Source organism: Phyllobates terribilis, unplaced genomic scaffold, assembly GCF_046119375.1.
Source record: "Phyllobates terribilis strain yellow unplaced genomic scaffold, ASM4611937v1 Scaffold_1__5_contigs__length_1240528914, whole genome shotgun sequence".
In the NCBI taxonomy this organism is placed as follows: Eukaryota; Metazoa; Chordata; class Amphibia; order Anura; family Dendrobatidae; genus Phyllobates; species Phyllobates terribilis.
In genome coordinates, this window is record NW_027362761.1 from 716064708 (window position 1) to 716087098 (window position 22391).

The 22391-nt window shown below is 40.3% G+C and overlaps 1 protein-coding gene across 2 annotated transcripts in view; it reads right to left on the reverse strand.

Moving 5' to 3' along the window:
* Window positions 1-2832: 2832 nt before the first annotated feature.
* ADAMTS10 (ADAM metallopeptidase with thrombospondin type 1 motif 10) overlaps window positions 2833-22391 on the reverse strand; it is a 337007-nt gene continuing 317448 nt past the window's right edge. The window contains exons 22-27 of one of the 2 annotated variants that reach the window (XM_073686287.1): window positions 19835-19961; window positions 19569-19698; window positions 16651-16855; window positions 4258-4434; window positions 4005-4161; window positions 2833-3798 (exon numbers count right to left, since the gene is read on the reverse strand). In XM_073686287.1, the coding sequence (XP_073542388.1) occupies window positions 3689-3798; window positions 4005-4161; window positions 4258-4434; window positions 16651-16855; window positions 19569-19698; window positions 19835-19961 (906 nt within the window). In that variant the 3' untranslated portion in view covers window positions 2833-3688. The remainder of the gene's footprint in view (window positions 3799-4004; window positions 4162-4257; window positions 4435-16650; window positions 16856-19568; window positions 19699-19834; window positions 19962-22391) is intronic. The other variant, XM_073686289.1, reaches the window with a different exon arrangement.

A 22391-nucleotide genomic window follows, 5' to 3' on the forward strand; every position in this document is an offset into this window, starting at 1 on the left:
TTAATATTTTGTGGAATAACCCTTGTTTACAATTACAGCTAATAATCGTCTTTTATAAGACCTGATCAGGCCGGCACAGGTCTGTGGAGTTATCTTGGCCCACTCCTCCATGCAGATCTTCTCCAAGTTATCTAGGTTCTTTGGGTGTCTCATGTGGACTTTATTCTTGAGCTCCTTCCACAAGTTTTCAATTGGGTTAAGGTCAGGAGACTGACTAGGCCACTCCAACACCTTGACTTTTTCCCTCTTGAACCAGGCCTTGGTTTTCTTGGCTGTGTGCTTTGGGTCGTTGTCTTGTTGGAAGATGAAATTACGACCCATTTTAAGATCCTTGATGGAGGAGCGGAGGTTCTTGGCCAAAATCTCCAGGTAGGCCGTGCTATCCATCTTCCCATGGATGCGGACCAGATGGCCAGGCCCCTTGGCAGAGAAACAGCCCCACAGCATGATGCTGCCACCACCATGCTTGACTGTAGGGATGGTATTCTTGGGGTCGTATGCAGTGCCATCCAGTCTCCAAACGTCACGTGTGTGGTTGGCACCAAAGATCTCGATCTTGGTCTCATAAGACCATAGAACCTTGAACCAGTCTGTCTCAGAGTCCTCCAAGTGATCATGAGCAAACTGTAGACGAGCCTTGACATGATGCTTTGAAAGTAAAGGTACCTTACGGGCTCGTCTGGAACGGAGACCAATGCGGTGGAGTACGTTACTTATGGTATTGACTGAAACCAATGTCCCCACTGCCATGAGATCTTCCCGGAGCTCCTTCCTTGTTGTCCTTGGGTTAGCCTTGACTCTTCGGACAAGCCTGGCCTCGGCACGGGAGGACACTTTCAAAGGCTGTCCTGGCCGTGGAAGGCTAACAGTAGTTCCATAAGCCTTCCACTTACGGATGATGCTCCCAACAGTGGAGACAGGTAGGCCCAACTCCTTGGAAAGGGTTTTGTACCCCTTGCCAGCCTTGTGACCCTCCACGATCTTGTCTCTGATGGCCTTGGAATGCTCCTTTGTCTTTCCCATGTTGACCATGTCTGAGTGCTGTTCACAAGTTTGGGGAGGGTCTTAAATAGTCAGAAAAGGCTGGCAAAAGAGATCTTTAATCCACACATGTGAAGCTCATTATTCTTGGTGCCTGAACTACTTCCTAATACTTTTGGGGGACCAAACAGAATTCTTGTGGTATGAGGGGTTGAATAATAAATGACACTCTGAATTAACTTTTAACGTTTTTAAAAAAAAAAAAAAAAAAAAAAAAATTTGCTGCAGTGCATTTCCCACTTCCAGGCTGATCTACAGTACAAATGTCACAATGCCAAGTTAATTCCGCATGTGTCAACCAGCTAAATCTGCAGGGGGTTGAATACTACTTGTAGGCACTGTATATGTATACAGTACTGTCCAAAGGTTAGTAAGAATGTAGTAAAAGTTTATTTTTATCCATTAACAAATTGCAAAGCGAATGAACAAAAGAAAAATCTCCATCAAATCAATATTTGGTGTGATCACACTTTGCCTTCAAAACGGCATCAGTTCTTCTAGTTATTGTATGTGCACATGTTGAGTATTTTGTGTGCAGAAATTTCTGCACCATTTCCTCATTTCTTGGCAGGAAAATGCAGCCTCAAAAACGTTGCATTTTTGCCATATTTTTGCACCGATTTTGTACTGAGAATTGACATGCTGCAGATTATTTTCTGCACCAAACCTGCAAGTCAAAAATACTCAACGTGAGCATGACACTTCAGGTTTCTCATTCACTTTGCTGGCATCAGGTTTTGCTTCAGGTTTTGCTAGCAAATCAGGATGGCAAAAACGCACTAAATCTGCAACGTGTGCAGACAGTCTTACACTTGCAAAGCCAGGAATATTGTAGGAATATAATCAGGTGTATGATAAACCAATTATACCAAACAGGTAATAGTGATCATCATTTTCTTATATAGATTGAAACATGGTCATTAACTGAAACAGAAACAGCTTTGTGGGGGGCTTAATCCTTGATCTTGATGAATTGTACCCAAGTGCATTCAGCATGGCAGAATATTCCTCAGACAACCATTAATAACCTGAATAATAGCATGTGCAGATGTGTAAGTGCGTATATTTCTGCACATGGTGCTCATATGCAATACTGAATAAATCGAGATGTTCTGAATCTGAAAATTTTGTTTCCATTTTTCTCCTTTTTCTACCATTTGCATATCATTACCATGTTTATCGATCCCATCATTTCCAAAACTCCACTGGTACAATAAATGAGTGTCTGCATTTAACAAGTGAAGAATGGTGAAGATTTCTTTTTGGTCAGGGTTAATGATATCCTGAATTCTGATACTTATCCATCATTCAATAACCATCAGGGAGGCATCTGATTGTCTCTAATATTATTCTGCAGCAGGAGAACGACCCCAAACATACAACCAATGTAATTTGGAAAAGCTATCATTAGCGTAAAAAAGAACAAGGAGCTCTGGAAATGATGATATGATCCCCACAGAACTCTGTTCTCAACATCATCAAGTCTGTCTGGGATTACATGTAGAGACAGAGGAATTTGCACAAGCCTACATCTAAAGAAGATCTGTGGTTGGTTCTCCAAGATGTTTGGACAACCTCACTGCCAAGTTCCTGCAAAAACTGTGTGCAAGTTTATCTAGAAGAATTGATGCTGTTTTGAAGGCGAAAGGGTGGTCGCACCAGATATTGGTTTAAAATTTCTCTTTTGACCATTCACTTTACATTTTGTTAATAGATAAAAATAAACTATTAACACTTCTATTTTTTCAAGCATTCTTACTTCGCAGCATTTTTACCACACCTGCTTAAAAAGTTTGCATAGTATTGTGACTCTATCTACTGTAAAAAAAATGTCAAAGGTGAACATAAGCTTTAAACAGGCATACAGTAAGAGGTTATCTGGACAAGGATTAAGAACATTCTGGAGGGTCAATCGATGCATTTTACCCAAACAATTTTATCTTTCGTCTCCCTGCTAAATTTGCAAAAGACAAAAAAACAACAACAAAATAATTGTATTATTAATTTAGTTTTTAGCACCAACAATATTATACTGTGGATATGGTTTAGATGCACTTGGATTGAAATAGCACCGAAAAAAAAACCTCCAAGTATTTTCGAAGAATTCATTTGAACTTGCTAAAATGTCCAGCAATTATCCTACATCTCTTCGTGATACCAGAAGTGTTTTTTTTGTTTCTACGAACAAAAAGCTGTAGCCTTCTTGTTCTCCATGACCTAACACCTAACACCTAACAAAAATGGCTTCAAGAAAAAAAAAATGGATATTATATCACTGTGGTTAAAATACAATATTTGGCAATTAATTTGTTTTACTTTATCTACAGTCAAGGATGATAGTCATTATTTGCCAACATAAATATCCCTAATAGTGAGGTGATAAAAGTGATGTTTATGGGGGACTAAATACAGCTACATGTGAAATGTGAGAAATATAAACAGTTAATTGTAAAAAGGGTACAAAACTGACAAATGTCTCGACATGAGATGAGCAAATAAAAAAACAGAATAAGTAGTAAAAAATAAGTAGTATTACGGGAAACTGAAAAAAAAAATGGAGTGGACAACAAATGCTAAGAAATGAAAAATATTCAGTTGGCGAAAAAACTTCCAAAACTATAAAGGGACTGAGTTCTCCTGATTAGTATCAGTGGCCTTGACAGGTTCGGCAACACATCTGTCTGAAGTATGGTCGGCTACAGAACTTAAACTTGAGCACCAGGGGGCAGTACGCCACTTTGTTGACGTCTTTACATTCTGTAGTGAGAAAAGAGAAAGAACGTTAGAGACAGGAAACAACTGGAGATGCAGAAGAAGGAAAATATATATCAGAAGTAGAGGGCGCAAGGAATAAAAGACAAAGGCACATATATGGGGTGACAGTAAGGAAGGGAACTGGCAACAAAATGCAAGACTCGTATTATTAGAACAAATCCCATTTTTAGGAAAACTAAGAAACTAACCATCTGGACTGTCAGAAGGTCCAGCCTCACATTTATTTTCACACTGCTGCATGGCAGGGGGGCGAACAGACTCAATGCATTCCACCGAGGGCTGTCCTGTGTGGCTCACACACTGTACTGAACGCCTCTGCTGTCCAAGTCCACATTGTGCAGAACACTGGGTGAAAAATGGATTAAACATATCACAAAATGTACTTTCTGCCTTATTAGAATTTTATTTTCAGGATGTTATGAATGATTGCTTGATCCATACCTCATCCCATTCACCTGTCACCCAGCGGGGTGGGGGGCAGCGTTGCATTGTACACCTCATACTAGATGAAGGTTTCTCCTGAGCTTGGCATTGGGAGGGTGGCAGTGTGTTCTCATTGTCTCCTGACTTACAAAGGACAACTCTATGCCTATACCCAGGGCCGCAGCTTGGCGTGCACTGCAGGAAGAAGGAATATTCATCAGATAACTATCTAGTTGCTCTTCTGGTGTACAGTAGGCATTCAACTCAGTGCAATAAGTAAAACACATCTTTGCTAAGCTTATTGCTCTAGGTGCTGCCAAAGGCCTAGACTTCATATCAGTATTCTAGATCAGGGGCACAAAATCTTTTTTGGTCCAAGGGCCTCATTGTCAAATTGAACCAACCTCATGGGCCACCATAAAACATTAATTTATGCTTTGATGTCTGATATCTAATAGATGCTGATTCCAGTTTTAGGACTTTCACCTGTTAGAAGTAGAGAGGTCCACTTCTCTCCCAATGAAAATCTAGAGAGGAGGCGGCCATGAATTCAACTTTCACCATTGTAGAGCTGCTGACACAGCCGAGTGTTTCCCTTCTCCTATAATCTACAATGATTATGGCAGCACTCATACATGGCCATTTCTTTACTTCATTTACTACTCATGGCAACACAGTGCCCCAGTACTAGTTACCACCTCCTACTGTGCTATCTGACACTACTCTACTGCCGAACATACAAAATACATATGAGCAGCCAACAGACATTGTCAAACATGACTTCGAGGAGGACTGCATGCGGACCCCAGGCCCAAAGTTGTGCACCCCTGTTCTAGATTATATATAAATTGATTAATATCTGGACTTGAACAATATTCAGGTAAATTCTGACATCTCTATTATTATTATGCATGGCTTATATAGCGCCATCATATTCTGCAGCGTTTTACAGACAACATTATCACTGTCCCCATTGGGGCTCACAAACTAAATTCCCCATCAGTATGTCTTCGGAGAGTGGGAGTAAACCGGAGAACACCCACGCTAACATGGGGAGAACATACAAAGTCCTTGCAGATTAAGTCCTTGTATTTGAATCCAGGACCCCAGCGCTGCACAACAACAGTGCTAACCACTGAGCCACCGTGGTGCCACATCTATAGTCTTCAATTTTCTCTGCTATGATGTCACGGGATTGTTTTACACCTTTATCGACATTGTATTGTACATGTTCAATGAGCCAACATTTATTAAATATGTATTTGTTGTATTACTGGTTTATTGTACAATTATTTATGAAAATAAAATTAGAAAAGAAACATACTCTAAGGCTCAATTCACACAATGTATTCATATTGATTTTTTTCCTAGGAAATTGTGTCAGAAAACACAACATAAATGCAATGTGTGAATACACCTACTAGTTAGGCGTTCTGTAAATGCTGCGCACTTTCACACAGTATTATTAAATCAGTTGTCAATACTCTGCACAGTGTGTTCTAAAATCCAAGATCTGTCAACAAAGCGTAGCGCCATCAATAGGGACTGCTACCTCTATAATATTCTGGGCTTCAATCTAAGATGTGGAGGTTTTCCCTTGATAATGTTCGTTCCAAACTTAACTGAAGTCAGAAAAAAATTTGAAGCCTGAATAATAATTGTCTTGACAACAGAAAAGAGTTTTCTCATCTTGAACATTTATGTAATGTCCAAATGTTGAAATTTGCAGTGCAAGCGTGCATAGGAATTTTCAGAATTCACATACGAGTAGAGAGAGAAGAGCATACACGGCCACCCCTTCATTCCCTGCATCAAGAGATGGTGCCTCTTAACCCCTTCACCCCCGAGCCTGTTTTCACCTTCATGACCGGAGGTAATAACTTTGGAACGCTTCAATGGATCCTACTGATTCTGAAATAGTTTTTTGTGAAATGTACTTCATGATAGTGGTCAAATTTATTTGCTATCACTTGCGTTTATTTGTGAAAAAATCGGAAATTTGGCGAAAACTTTGAAAATTTCGCAATTTGCAAACTTTGAATTTTTATGCCCGTAAATCAGAGAGATATGTCAAACAAAATAGTTAATAAATAACATTTCCCACATGTCTACTTTACATCAGCACAATTTTGGAAACAATTTTTTTTTGTTAGGAAGTTATAAGGGTTAAAAGTTGACCAGCGATTTCTCATTTTTCCAACAAAATAAATTTTTTTTAGGGTCCACATTACATTTGAAGTGACTTTGAGGGGCCTTTATGACAGAAAATACCCAAAAGTGACACCATTCTAAAAACTGCACCCCTCAAACTGCTCAAAACCACATTCAAGAAGTTTATTAACTTTTCAAGTGCTTCACAGGAATTTTTGGAATTTGGAAGAAAACAATGAACATTTAACTTTTTTTCACAAAAAAATTTACTTTAGACTCCAAATTTTTATTTTCGCAAGGGTAACAGGAAAAAATAGACCCCAAACTTTGTTGCGCAATTTCTCCTGAGAACGCTGATACCCCATGTGTGGAGGAAAACCACTGTTTGGGCTCTGAAGGGAAGGAGCGCCATTTGACTTTTTGAATGTAAAATTTACTGGAATAATTAGCAGACGCCATGTTGCATTTGGGGAGCATGATGTGCATAAACAGTGGAAACCCCCACAAGTAACCCCATTTTGGAAACTAGACCCCTCAGGGAACTTATCTAGGTGTGTGGTGAGCACCTTGAACCCCCAGGTGCTTCACAAAAGTTTATAACATTAAGCCATAAAAATACAATGTTCACATTTTTCCCGTAAAAATGTTTTTCAGCCCCAAATTTTGCATTTTCATAGGGGTAACAGAAGAAATTGCACCATAAAATTTTCTGTGCAATTTCTCCTAAGTAAGCCGATACCCTATATGTGGGAGAAAACCACAGTTTGGGCGCACGGCATGGCACAGAAGGGAAGGAGAGCCATTTGACTTTTTGAATGTAAAATTTGCTTGAATAATTAGCGGACGCCATGTCGCGTTTGGAGAGCCCCTGATGTGCCTAAACAGTGGAAACCCCCCAGAAAAGGCCCCATTTTGGAAACTAGACCCCTTAGGGAACTTATCTACATGTATGGTGAGCACCTTGAACCCCCAGGTGCTTCACAGAAGTTTATAACATTGAGCCATAAAAATAAAATGTTCACATTTTTCCCACAAAAATGTATTTTAGCCCTAAATTTTGCATTTTCAAAGGGGTAACAGGAGAAAATAGACCCCAAAATTTGTTGTGCAATTTTTCCTATGTACACCGATACCACACATGTGGTCGAAAACTACTTTTGATGCACAGTGTAAAGCTCAGAAGGGAAGAAGCACCATATTGGAGTTCAGATTTTGTTGGCCTCGTATGACGGTGCCATGTCACATTGGCAGAGCCCCTGAGGTGCCAGATCAGCAGACCCCCCCCATAAGAGACCCAATTTTACAAACTACACCTCTCAATGAGTTCATCTAGGGGTGCAGTGATCATATTGACACCACAGGTGGGTCACAGAATTTTATACCATTGGGTAGTGAAGAAAAAAATAATTACCGTACATTTTTACCACCAAAAGTTTTTTTAGCCACAGATTTCATATTTTTACACTAGGAAATGGGTAAAAATGGCACCAAAATTTGTCCCACAATTTCTGCTGAAAGTAGAAATACCCCATATGTGGATGCACAGTACTGCTTAGCCACTCGGCGAGACTCAGGAGGGATTTGCCTCCTGGAGCGCAGATTTTTCTAGAATAGTAGGAAGACTCCATATACAGAGCTCCTAAGTGCTATGATAGCAGAATCCCCCCTCAAGTGACAAGATTTTGGAAATTATACCCCTTTGGGAATTTATCTACAGGTGTAGTGATGATTTTGACTCCATGGGTGTTTTCAAGAAACAAGCAGCAGTGGAAGTTGCTGAGTGAAAATTGCAAACTGCCATTGTATTGACCAGTACACTGTAGTGCCCAGTACGTTGTAATGACCTGTACGTTGTGCCCAGATCATGCTTCTGGAGACAGGCACCAGTAAATTAAGCGGGCTGTCATCGCTATAGAAATGCCAAACATATGAATGCCAACTGTGGTTTAGGGCTCATACCCATATGTGAGAAAAAAACAGTCCGATTTCTGGACCGAAAAAACAGACGAGTGTTATGCAAGTGTCATGTGGTTTTCATGAGAGGACAATGCAATTTTTCACACCTAGCATCCGTATGACATCCGTATGCAATGCGTTTTTTTTCTCTGCAACTATTATTCTTCAATCATTTACAGGACTATTTACAGTGTTCTATGCTACAGAACGGTAATCAACACACATCACCCCTTATAGGCAACTTTAAGAGGTATACTGGAGTCTAGACACAATGAAAATTTAAAATTTTTTACTTTTTATTGAATCATTTAAAAAAAACAAAAAAAACAATCATTATGCTCATTTAAAAAGTTAAGCAGGAAAAGAGTTTTTTTCAGCTAAACAGAATTGTACATGTGGGATTCAAATCGGGGGCTCGCTGTTATAAGTTTTGGAGTGACCATATTATTTGTGTGACGTATGTTGGTTACAGAATGGTAATGTGTCCATAAAAATCAGATGCCATACAGATGGTCCGTGTGCCATCCGTTTTTTTTCTCGCACCCATTGACTTGCATTTGCGAGTCTCGTTCGAGATACGCAGCCATACGCAACATGCAGTGATTTTTTTCTCATCCAGATTCCAACTGAGAAAAAAATTGCAGATGAGCAGGGACTCATAGAATAACATTGGTCAGAGTGCAATCCGATCTTTTATCGGATTGCACTAGTCCGTTTTTCTTGCCTATGAGTATGAGCCCTTAGGCACACTGTGGCGGCATTTGGATTTTGGAGTGCAGAATTTGCTGAATTTCTTTTGGGGGGTGAGGAACCATTTCGCTTTTCCAGAGCCTTTGTGCTACCAGTAACGTGGAAGCCCCCTATATTTCCAATAACAAATGACGGACCTGAGTGGGGACTTACTTTTTTTTGTGGACTGATTTGAAGCTTTTATTAGGAACATTTTACATAACATTTTGGATCACATTTATCCGGGGCTCTATGCTGAGCACTTATACCGGAGTTTCCATCTAAATCTCCGAATGACGTGATTCAGATGAAACCCCCGAAGGATCCATTCACTATACACTGTGTTCCAAATTATTATGCAAATAATATTTTCTCAGATTTTCCCAAATTACCTATATGAATTGCAGTCATTGTAATTTTCCAGTCAAATAACCATTAGAGTACAATTGAAAGGTTTTTGTACAAACTGCCTATGATAACAGCATTTTTTAAAAAAAATAAAACACTTAAACTGCACTCAAAATGCATGTTCCAAATTATTATGCCTCCCGTCTCATGCTGCATCTCTGGCTGCTGTGGGCATAAAAGGGGACAAACTTATGGTGTGGCACCCATGCTCCCCTGACCTCAACCCCATTGAGAACCTCTGGAGCATCATCAAAAGGAGTGTCTATGATGGCGGGATGCAGTTCACATCTAAGCAACAGCTCTGGGAGGGTATTCTGTCCTCATGCTAAAAAATTAAAGCAGAAACCATCCAAAACCTGACAAATTCAATGGACGAGAGAGTTCAGAAGCTCCTTTCGAACAAGGGGTCCTATGTGCAAATGTAACATCACCTAGAATAAAGTTTTGAGTTGAAAACTGTTTGATTTCAGTTTGTAATAACCTGCTAATGCTTATAATTTCAAAAATGACCATTTTTTTGTTCGTAATTAAAATGAAAAGGTTGAAAACTCTGCTGTGCATAATAATTTGGAACATGCATTTTGAGTGCAGTTTGAGTTTTTTATTTTTTTTAAAATATACTGTTATCATAGGCAGTTTGTACAAAAACCTTTCAATTGTACTCTAATAGTTATTTGACTGGAAAATTACAATGACTGCAATTCATATAGGTAATTTGGGACAATCTGAGAAAATATTATTTGCATAATAATTTGGAACACAGTGTAATGAGGCAGCAGAGTAACTCTGGACTCCGTCTGGCCTCTGTTCAGCAGTGTCCTTCTTTTCAGAAGTGCACAAAACTGTGGCCAACGGCAATTTTATGCACGCCTAATAAAAAGACGGACACCGCTGGATTAGAGGTCCTACGGCATCCACAGTGCCTACATCTGCCTCATATTATTATTTATTACTATTACTATTACACATGTATTTATTATACATGTGTAATAGGGGTATACATAGCAAAAACAATTACAATAATCTTGAACAAAAGGTGATGGCGACTGGTACAGGAGGAGCGAGGTCCCTGTCTGTGAGGGCTCATAATCTACAAGGGGTGGGTGAGGATACAGAAGGTGAGGGTAGACCTGGTCATGCAGCGGTATGGTGGAGTCATGGTTACTGCAGGTTATAGGCTTGTCGGAAGAGGTGGGTCTTCAGGTTCCTTTTGAAGGTTTCCATGATAGGCGAGAGTCTGAAGTGTTTCGCCATGGGCTCCGTCTGAATCACGTATTTTAGAGATTTACATGGAAACCCCGATGTAAGCGCCCAGCGCAGAGAGCAGGATATGTGTGAGCCGAGCCATACTGCAATCTTTGGGAGGCAGAATGAAGAAATCAACCGCAGGTGAAGAATTGGTTTTATTTATTTTTTACGCTGTTACTCATGTGGTATAAGTGATTAGATGAATTTATTCTTCGGGTCGGTGCGATTACAGTGATACTAGGTTTATATTGGGTTTTTATGTTTGCCAGCTGTCACACACTAAACGATTTTTATTGCAAAAACTAGTTTTTGCAGTGCCATATTTTGAGAGCTATAATTTTTCCATATTTCGGCTGACAGGTTCATGTGAGAGCTTGTTTTTTGCAGGACAAGTTGACGTTTATATTGGTACTATTTTTGGGCACATGAAATTTTTTGATCGCTTTTTATTCAGATTTTTGTGAGGCAGAATGAACAAAAACCAGTAATTCAGGAATTGTGTTTTTTTTTTATGCTGCTTCGCGTGTGGTAAAATTGATAAGGCAGCCTTATTCTTCCGGTCAGTACGTTCACAGTGATACCACATTGATATAGTTTTTTATGTTTTAGCGCTTTTACACAATAAAAACTATTTTATGGAAAAAATAATTATTTTTGCATTGCATTATTCTGAGAGCTATAACTTTTTTATTTCTCTGCTGATGGAGCTGTATGGCAGCTTATTTTTGTGGGACAAAATGACGTTTTCAGGGGTACCATTTTTATTTACATTTGTCTTTTTGATCGCGTTTTATTTCACTTTTTGTTCAGTGGTATCATGATAAAGCATAGTTTTTTGCCTAGTTTTTTATTATTTTTTTTTTAGTGTTCACTGAAGGGGTTACCTAGTGGGACAGTTTTATAGGTCAGGTCGTTTCAGACATAGCGATATCAAATATGTGTATTTTTTTGTTTTTCATAAAAATATTTATTTATGGGTTATATATATATATTATATATATTTTTTATTATTATTTTGTGATTTTTTTTTAAATCTTTTTGAAAAATTTTTTTCACTTTTTTTTACTTTTTCACTTTGTCCGACTATAGGACTTTCACTTTTTGCAGGCTGATTGCTTGTATAGCAAAGGGATGCAGCAGCATTCCTAAGCTATGTAAAATGTCAGCCCTGCACTCGCAGGCAAACTTGTTAGTTCATGCACTGCGCATGATCTATCAAATTTCCTAGCTCTGGTGACCCGGATGGCAACGATCACCATGGCAACAATTGAGCCCCGCGATGACGTCACGGGGTCTCCGATCTGCGGGCAGAGGGGCTTTCTTCCCTCTGCCAGCCCCTCTGCCTGCATGCTAAATGCGGCGTTCACAGCGAGTCCCGGATGTCAGCTGTCAGAATCAGCTGACACCCGGCGGCGATCGCCCAAGCACAGTCTACTGTGCGCGGGCGATCGCCATGACGTATATATACTGCATCAGTTAGGATGATGAATATATACTACAAATGTCGGAAAGGAGTTAAAGTTTAACTGTCATTTTAATTTTTACTTCATCAATCAATAATACACATGAAAATAAGGAACTTTGTAATATATCTTGACAGAGAAATCTGACAAATCTGAAATTCTTTCTCTGCCGGAATTGATCAGTCATTATCAAAAATCTCAATTTTGAGGTAAAATCTGTATTCAGTGAAGACAGACTTTCCCATTACTGAGATAGGAGATGACAGCTGCTATGGATACAATTCTATGGAGACCAGAGGAAGGAGGAGCTAGAGGCAGAGCACCCTCATCCTTTCCCTCCTACCTAAATATAATCTCATCAGTAGCAGCTGTCATGGCGGCCAGAGAGAGAAATGAGGAGGTGAACATTAGGTTTGCTTTTTTTTGCGAGTCCTGTACTTCTTCCAGATTACTTACAAATTCAATTTGCAAACAAACCCACAGAACGTATATAGCTCGTAACAACAGGACTTCCTATATAACTTTGTTGGAAAAGATTCAATGCCTGCTGTCAGGAAAATATTGAGGAATATTCTCTTGCTCCCCTTGTCATAGATATTGACCATTTCTCCCAAGCCTCTCTTCACCCCCTCCCTTACCCATCTTTTGAGAGCTGACAGTCCAGAGATGACAATCTACAGTGTCTCCCTGCAAATTATCACCCACAACCAAAATAGCTTACACAAACAAGTGCCAGCCGAAAAGTGTTACAAGTACAAAGATACAAAAGGGAACCCCACACGTATACCCCTGAGGAAGCCTGAAATACCCCCCTTTTGTATCTTCAGGTTTCCACTCTTTTCTACTCACAGGTTGCTACAATCCCAGTTTATTCCATAAATCTCTAGACACTCAATAGTCATGGGTGGTAGATACAGTTATATGAAAAAGTTTGGGCACCCCTATTAATCTTAAGCTTAATGTTTTATAAAAATTGGTGTTTTTGTAACAGCTATTTCAGTTTGATATATGTAATAACTGTTGGACACAGTAATGTTTCTGCCTTGAAATGAGGTTTATTGTACTAACAGAAAATGGGCAATCTGCATTCAAACAAAATTTGACAGGTGCATAAGTATGGGCACCCTTATCATTTTCTTGTTTTAAATACTCCTACCTACTTTTTACTGACTTACTAAAGCACTTTTTTTGGTTTTGTAACCTCATTGAGCTTTGAACTTCATAGCCAGGTGTATGCAGTCATGAGAAAAGATACTTAAAGTGGCCACTTGCAAGTTGTTCTCCTGTTTGAATCTCCTCTGAAGAGTGGCATCATGGGCTCCTCAAAACAACTGTCAAATGATCTGAAAACAAAGATTATTCAACATAGTTGTTCAGGGGAAGGATACAAAAAGCTGTCTCAGAGATTTAACCTGTCAGCTTCCACTGTGAGGAACATAGTAAGGAAATGGAAGAACACATGGACAGTTTTTGTTAAAGCCAGAAGTGGCAGGCCAAGAAAAACATCAGAAAGGCAGAGAAGAATGGTGAAATCAGTCAAGGACAATCCTCAGACCACCTCCAGAGAGCTGCAGCATCAACTTGCTGCAGATGGTGTCACTGTGCATCGGTCAACTGTACAACACACTTTGCAGAAGGAGAAGCTGTATGGGAGAGTGATGCAAAAGAAGCCGTTTCTGCAAGCACGCCACAAACAGAGTCGGCTGAGGTATGGAAAAGCACATTTGGAGAAGCCAATTTCTTTTTGGAAGAAGGTCCTGTGGACTGATGAAACCAAGATTGAGTTGTTTGGTCATACAAAAAGGCGTTATGCATGGTGGCAAAAAAACACAGCATTCCAAGAAAAACACTTGCTACCCACAGTAAAATTTGGTGGAGGTTCCATCATGCTTTGGGGCTGTGTGGCCAATGCCGGCACCGGGAATCTTGTTAAAGTTGAGGGACCCATGGATTCCACTCAGTATCAGCAGATTCTTGACAATAATGTTCAAGAATCAGTGATAAAGTTGAAGCTACGCAGGGGATGGATCTTTCAGCAAGACAATGATCCAAAACACCGCTCCAAATCTACTCAGGTATTCATGCAGAGGAACAATTACAATGTTCTGGAATGGCCATCCCAGTCCCCAGACCTGAATATCATTGAACATCTGTGGGATCATTTGAAGAGGGCTGTCCATGCTCGGCGACCATCAAACTTAACTGAATTGGAATTGCTTTGTAAAGAGGAATGGTCAAAAATACCTTCATCCAGGAACTCATTAAAAGCTACAGGAAGCGACTAGAGGCTGTTATTTTTGCAAAAGGAGGATCTACTAAATATTAATGTCACTTTTCTGGTGAGGTGCCCATACTTATGCACCTGTCAAATTTTGTTTGAATGCAGATTGCACATTTTCTGTCAGTACAATAAACCTCATTTCAAGGCAGAAACATTACTGTGTCCAACAGTTATTACATATATCAAACTGAAATAGCTGTTGCAAAAACACCAATTTTTATAAAACATTAAGCTTAAGATTAATAGGGGTGCCCAAACTTTTTCATATAACTGTAGGATCTGATTATTAATCTAGAAACGGACCAAGGGGTACAATACTGGTCTAGGGTTATATTGATACATGTATAGCTATAATATTCATGCTGTATAGTCCTGCATTAGGGTCGCACATGTGATATGTATTTTGAGTGCATGACAGTTATACTTACATGCCCTTTTTAACATGTTATATGTACCTTAATATGCATGTTTGTTATACTTGTGTGCAGGAGGCATTTGTTGCAAAAAACCTGTGTGCACAACCAACTTGTCATTTGTACTTGCAATCTGGTGATTAGTGGCTTACACAGAGGTGGAAACTTCACATGTACACTTCCTTATTGAGGTTGTTGTTTGTTTTTACTTGTTTTTAATGGTGTCCATATGTTTACCTAATAAACTTTGGTTAACCCATGGTTTTATGGGCTACATTTATTCGTACTATAGAAATATTTTATGTTCCGGTGCTTCATATTGCACTATAGTAGGTTACAGTTCAGGACTTTTTAAAAAAAGGCATGTAGTTGCTAACAGAGGCAACTACCTGACTGTTGTACCTGGCGCCAGTCATTGACCGCTCCTGCTGGAGATTCAGCTGCTCCCTGTCAACAGAGCAGCAGCTCCTCTTCCTGTTGACAGGTGTCATGCTGATTGACAGCCAGTTTCCCCCAATTAGGCAGCAGAGAAGCAGCTGTCAATCAGCATGACACAAGTAGTCCCACCCTGTCAGCAGGAAGAGGAGCTGCTGCTCTGTTGACAGGTAGCAGCTGAATTTCTGACTGGAGCGGTCAATGACCGGTGTCGGTTACAATAGGTAGGCAGTTGTCTCTGTTAGCAACTACAAGCCTTTTTTTCTTAAAGTCCCGGATATCCCCTTTAATTCCCAACACCAACAGTTTTAAGCGTGCCCTAAAACACATTTCTTTAGACCGGCCTATCGCCTTACCTCACTTATCCAACTAACCCATTTTGCCCTTAGAAAAATTTTCTTCCAAATTAGGACCCTCGTAGCATCTGTTTATACATCCTCCATGCACTTAATAGCCCTCAGTATCTGTACTGTACAGATACTGGCTGGTGACCGGTTCATGCAGTGTTATGTGAATACCCCTATTTATTATATTGATTGCTGGACAAGCACTTTTTATCATTCACCTTTCGTGTCTCCCCTCTTTCCTCAAAGACTGTAAGCTTGTGAGCAGGGACCTCACTCATCTTGGTATCTGTTGAATTATGTGTTACTCTATAATGTCTTTATTGTCTGTACAAGTCCCCTCTGAAATGTAAAGTGCTGCGGAATATGTTGGCGCTATAGCAATAAAAATTATTATTATTATTATAAAGTGAACTTGTCATGTCCCAAACATTATTGACCTGCAGTTATATGCTTAATCTGTGGGTTAATAGCTTTGCAATGCTGTTGCAGCTCCTAGGAGAAAATGAACTTTATTCGTCCCGGCAGCCTCTGGCTTTCAGTCATATAGACGCGGCTTCAGTCACTGTTCATAACATTTTGAGCAGCGGCAGTAAGCACGCCCAGCTTGATTGACAGCTTGCCTGGAAATCGAGCTTCTGTGCAGATGCGCTGCAGAGCGAGCTGTCAATTAAATTACCTGGGCGTGCTCAATGTGTACTAAGTGGTGAGTGTAACCACTCCAGGCACACCTCTATGACTGAAAGCTGGCAGCTTCCGGGAGGAATAAAGTTCATTTTCTACCAGTAGCCATACTTTCAGTAATGGCAGCATTGGAAGTCTATTAACCTACATATTAACCCCATATCTGCAGGTTAATAGCATTTTGGGACATGACTGGTTTTCTTTAATGATTTAAGTAATTTTTAAAATTATAAATAGCATTAGACAGCCTCCAGAAAAATGTAAACATATTGAACATTTATGCAAAGCTATTTTGATACCTCAGACCAATCTAGGGCGACCCACTCTGGTGGGCATTCCTTGGTGTTGCAGGGTTCCAGCATTGTGGGGCGAGGTATTGGGCAGTTGCTATCATCCAGAGACTTCTCATCTCCTGATGATACCCTCCTCTGGCATATCACACTCCGGGTACGCACACCAGAATTGCAACTCCGACTACATTCAGACCATGAACCAATTGCCCACCTAAAGTAGAAACGATTGTGATTATCAATGAAAAACAATTTACACAATGTCTAGACATGTATCTGATTACAACAAACCACCACTGCTGGGTGAATGAACAGAAGGAGAAATGAAATAGCTGCTCTGGGGGAAATTCTGGACTTACGCTGACATCACATGTTGTGCTATTACCTCACGTTAGAGGGGTATTGGCAGATTAACTCTACATTCCTGGTTGCTACAAACCCAAACCATTGGTTTATGTGCTTTAATATGTGGTTGCTTTGCCAGAGAATGAAGGTAAGAAACTAGTGGTTTTGTCTTCTCGTTGTGGCTAGATAATTGCTCACTATGTTCCTCAATAAAAACTTTGCTACGTTGAGGGCATTTAATATTATTTAAAATGGTTAATTTGTTTGGAAAATTGGATTTATTTAAAAAAGAGTTCAAGCCATAAATGTAATAAAGTTTATGCTGATTGATTGGCTGGATTGACTTGGCATATCAATTTTAACGATATTTGCATCCCCAGAATGCAGATACAGTTTAATTCAAAGTTGGAACAGGGAGCCATCAGGCATCTAACAATGCCAGTGGAAAAAAAAAGTTAATAATTTCCTTCTTTTAAGGACCTTGACATGTATCTATAGGATATGTAGTAGCTTATAGGTTGCTGGAGATCTGACCTCTAAGACGCTGACCGCACGATGTGTGAATAGAGCGACAGAGCACATGCTCCCCCAATGCTCCATTCATTCTCTATGGGACTGCTGGAGAAAGCCAAGCTCTGTACTCTGCTTTTCCTACAGTCCCATAGGCAATCAATGGAGCAGCATTCAAGCATACACACTGTGACTCCACTGACACAGGGACAAAAGTGTCCCATTCAATGAAATGGGGGAGGTCTAAACTGTTCTATGAGGCTGTTCTACGGTCAGGTGATAACTTTATATAATTGGAATATCCTTTTAAAACGTATTGAATAACTAATTATAGTTTAATTTGGATCTCACACCAGTTTTAGCATGTTAAGCTAGTAACATCTTGGAATAGTGGCTGCAGAGCTGAATAAAACATATTTTTTATTTCTAATCTCTGTTGAAGAGACAATATTAGCTCCCAAAATTTAGATTCTAATTTTCCGTTCAACCAAGGGGGAGAGATTTGTCTGTAGAGGGGTTTACCGATCATAAGCAGGATGCATCATGCAGGGGGGGAGAACATGCCCCAAGAGAATGTCAGAACAGGCTTTCTCTGTGTGAGACATGTAATGACACAATACTGTGATTACAAGTGAAGGAGGGGAGCAGAGCTCTCCTCTCACAGTGTTGTCAGCTCTGCTCTAGTCCCTCCTCCATGCACACCAAAAGTGCTGTGAGATGAGAGCTGCTAGAAGTGTTTTTAATGACAAACAGCTCTACTCTACTACCATCCCCTAGTTGTAAAGATAGTAGATGCCGGTAATGAGATCAGTGAGGAGAGCAGGAATATGTTCATTACATGTCTCACATTCTCTTAGGGATGGATCTTTTTTCCCCTGATTGGTCAACGTTGAGCAAGGCAAAAATAAATGCACCCAGATAAAAATCTCTGCTAATACCTCCTTGGTTGGGGGAAAATAGAATCTAAACTTTACAAGTTGATATTCACAGTGGAGAAAAGTAATTAAAAAATAAAATGTATACTTTATTCATTTCTGCAGCCACTGTGGACAGTTTTTAATGCTAAAATGTTGAAAAATCCTCTTTAAGAAGCACTCCCATCAAAATTTTTATCCTCTTAATACATAGCAGTCATCATATCATATAGGACTGTGTACTTACAATTGCTCATTTTGCCCTTCTGCCCAGTTAATTTTTCTGCTTTCCATTAGGTCTATGACATCACGTGATTAAAAACTGGCTAGCTGACTCCTTCTAAGCTCTATGTAGAAACAGGAGGTCAATTTTCTCTGTATGAGTCATAAGTCACTGCAAAAGTCCCTGCCGGGATGGAGGTGGGGGGGGGGAAGCAGAGCAGCTGGGTCAAGAGCTGAAGAGGGGAATTATAAATGCAGGGACAAGACACCTTCTACTTCTACATAGAGCAAAGGAAAGAGAAGAATTATCTGGGTGAAAAGGCAGAATGAGCAACTGTAAGTACACAGTGCTATATAATATGATAATTGCAATATACTGGGAGCATAAAAACTTTGATGGGAGTGCTTTTTTAAATACACAAAAAAGCAAATTATTAATTTGTCCAGCTTTAACACCTGAACAACAAGTGCCGTATGTGTACGGCACTTGCTGGGAGTGGGTGTATGGAGCAGACGCTGAGGAGATAGAAAGCCATCAATATCAAACTCTCAGGCCCAGATTAATCAAGACCAGCATGAAAAGTGGTGTGTTGGAGCGCATGCCTCTTAATGAACCAGAAGCGCTGATAAGTGGCGTGTGTCCATGCACCTCGCCACAAATGTTATTCCAATCAGGTACCGGGGGAAGATTTCTAGTGAAAGGTATGCCGCAGATCGACAAGCTGTGGAGTCACGCCCCATTCTGCCATGTCCCGGTCCAACTTTGTCCAATTTGGTAGAGATGAGTCAAACTGGCTCAACATTTTTTGGGAAAAATTTAGCGACTTTTGAAAGTGATTTATGTCATTATCACTTTGATGAAATGGAGCCTAAGTGTTAACACACAGTAAATATCCTGAAATTGTTTACTAGTACACAAGTGATAGGAAATCTTACTCAGGAGGACAAGGCTCAGTGTTACATAGACGCTGCTTTTCTTGTATTTTTGCTTGTGCCTCACACATATCATTAGGCATAGAAGATCCATCTGACAGTCTTTTGCAAACAACATATTGCATCTGTAGCCCTGAAGAGAAAATTATAATGGAAAAATTGATTAAACTAATACATATGATTTTCCTTTTAACACTGTTCTTATTAGTTTTGAATATTACATTGTAAATGATGATATTTATGATATTGTTCGTTCTGAATTAGCGTACCTCCAGCGCATAGAGCAGAACATTTAGTCCATGGTGATAGATGCCAGCTGTACCCACTCAGTGTAGGTTTATTGATGGGGGAATTAAACCTGTAGCGAATAGCAGATATCTCCTCTACCATCAAAACCTGTAAGAAATAGTAAATCTGGCTGAGAATGGTTCTCAAAGGCACAATAATGTAACTTTTGCTTGAGATGATTGCATCTTTTGAAATTCGAATTCTCCAGGATTGACAATTTGTTCAAAAAAAATAGATTTGCCTGTGAATTGAATTGCTGTGAATCTCAGGACTGCAAATACTCTATTTGCCCAGGAAAGGTATCTATAAAACTGTGAGGTCTTGTAGGACTATATTGAATCCCTTTTGAAATATTTTATGGAAATACAATCTTAGTAATTTCCAAGTGACTTCAACATATCTAGCTATGGGTAAAAGGTTGGTATGCAATGGCATTCAACAGCACGTTTAATAACACAGAGCACAGATGATTCATGTTTTTTTAATAAGAAAAAAAATGTCCAAAAATTATCCCTCGGCATGATTCATCAAAGTGGATTTTGCCAGTTTTCTGGCATAAAACACCTTGAAACGTCACAAACATTTTATGCATCTTATAGTTGTGCAGAACTTTTGGGGTTTCAATATCATTTTTGGTTAGCTTTGCCAAAGTGGGCAGAGCTTGGATGGAGCATGGCGAACTCTCCCTCCAGAAAATTCCTGAATATTTACTCCACTTTGGTGGCAGAAATTATGTCAGAAATGAACTCAACATTTCTGGAGGAAAAGCCGGGTTGTAATATGTGTGTGCCTCTTAATGAATTAGACACATTAAGTTGTGTCTAATTCATTCGACGCAGAAGACTCTAGTAGTGCCTTCATTAAGAATGACTTAAAAAACACTATTCTTAAAGGCGTTGAGGGGTATATACTGCATATATATACATATACAGTACAGACCAAAAGTTTGGACACACCTTCTCATAGTTTTGATGCCTTCAGTGTGAATGTACAATTTTCAAAGTCATGAAAATACAGAAAAATCTTTAAATGAGAAGGTGTGTCCAAACTTTTGGTCTGTACTGTATATACACTGCTCAAAAAAATAAAGGGAACACTTAAACAACAGAATATAACTCCAAGTAAATCAAACTTCTGTGAAATCAAACTGTCCACTTAGGAAGCAACACTGATTGACAATCAATTTCACATGCTGTTGTGCAAATGGAATAGACAATAGATGGAAATTATTGGCAATTATCCAGACACCCTCAATAAAGGAGTGGTTCTGCAGGTGGGAACCACAGACCACATCTCAGTACCAATGCTTTCTGGCTGATGTTTTGGTCACTTTTGAATGTTGGTTGTGCTTTCACACTCGTGGTAGCATGAGACGAACTCTACAACCCACAGAAGTAGCTCAAGTAGTGCTGCTCATCCAGGATGGCACATCAATGCGAGCTGTGGCAAGAAGGTTTGCGGTGTCTGTCAGCGTAGTGTCCAGAGGCTGGAGGCGCTACCAGGAGATAGGCCAGTACACCAGGAGACGTGGAGGGGGCTGTAGGAGGGCAACAACCCTGCAGCAGGACCGCTACCTCCGCCTTTGTGCAAGGAGGAACAGGAGGAGCACTGCCTGCAAAATGACCTCCAGCAGGCCACAAATGTGCATGTGTCTGCACAAACGGTTAGAAACCAACTCCATGAGGGTGGTTTGAGGGCCCGACGTCCACAGATGGGGGTTGTGCTCACAGCCCAACACCGTGCAGGATGCTTGGCATTTGCCACAGAACACCAGGATTGGCAAAGTCGCCACTGGCGCCCTGTGCTCTTCACAGATGAAAGCAGGTTCACACTGAGCACATGTGACAGACGTGACAGGGTCTGGAGACGCCGTGGAGAGCGATCTGCTGCCTGCAACATCCTTCAGCATGACCGGTTTGGCAGTGGGTCAGTAATGGTGTGGGGTGGCATTTCTTTGCAGGGTCGCACAGCCCTTCATGTGCTTGCCAGAGGTAGCCTGACTGCCATTAGGTACTGAGATGAGATCCTCAGACCCCTTGTGAGACCATATGCTGGTGCTGTTGGCCCTGGGTTCCTCCTATTGTAGGACAATGCCAGACCTCATGTGGCTGGAGTGTGTCAGCAGTTCCTGCAAGATGAAGGCATTGAAGCTATGGACTGGCCCGCCCATTCCCCAGACCTGAATCCGATTGAGCACATCTGGGACATCATGTCTCGCTCCATCCACCAACGTCACGTTGCACCACAGACTGTCCAGGAGTTGGTGGATGCTTTAGTCCAGGTCTGGGAGGAGATCCCACAGGAGACCATTCACAACCTCATCAGGAGCATGCCCAGGCGTTGTAGGGAGGTCATACAGGCAAGTCGAGGTCACACACAATACTGAGCCTCATTTTGACTTGTTTTAAGGACATTACATCAAAGTTAGATCAGCCTGTAGTGTGTTTTTCCACTTTAATTTTGGGGGTGATTCCAAATCCAGGCCTTCATTGGTTAATAAATTTGATTTCCATTGATGATTTTTGTGTGATTTTGTTG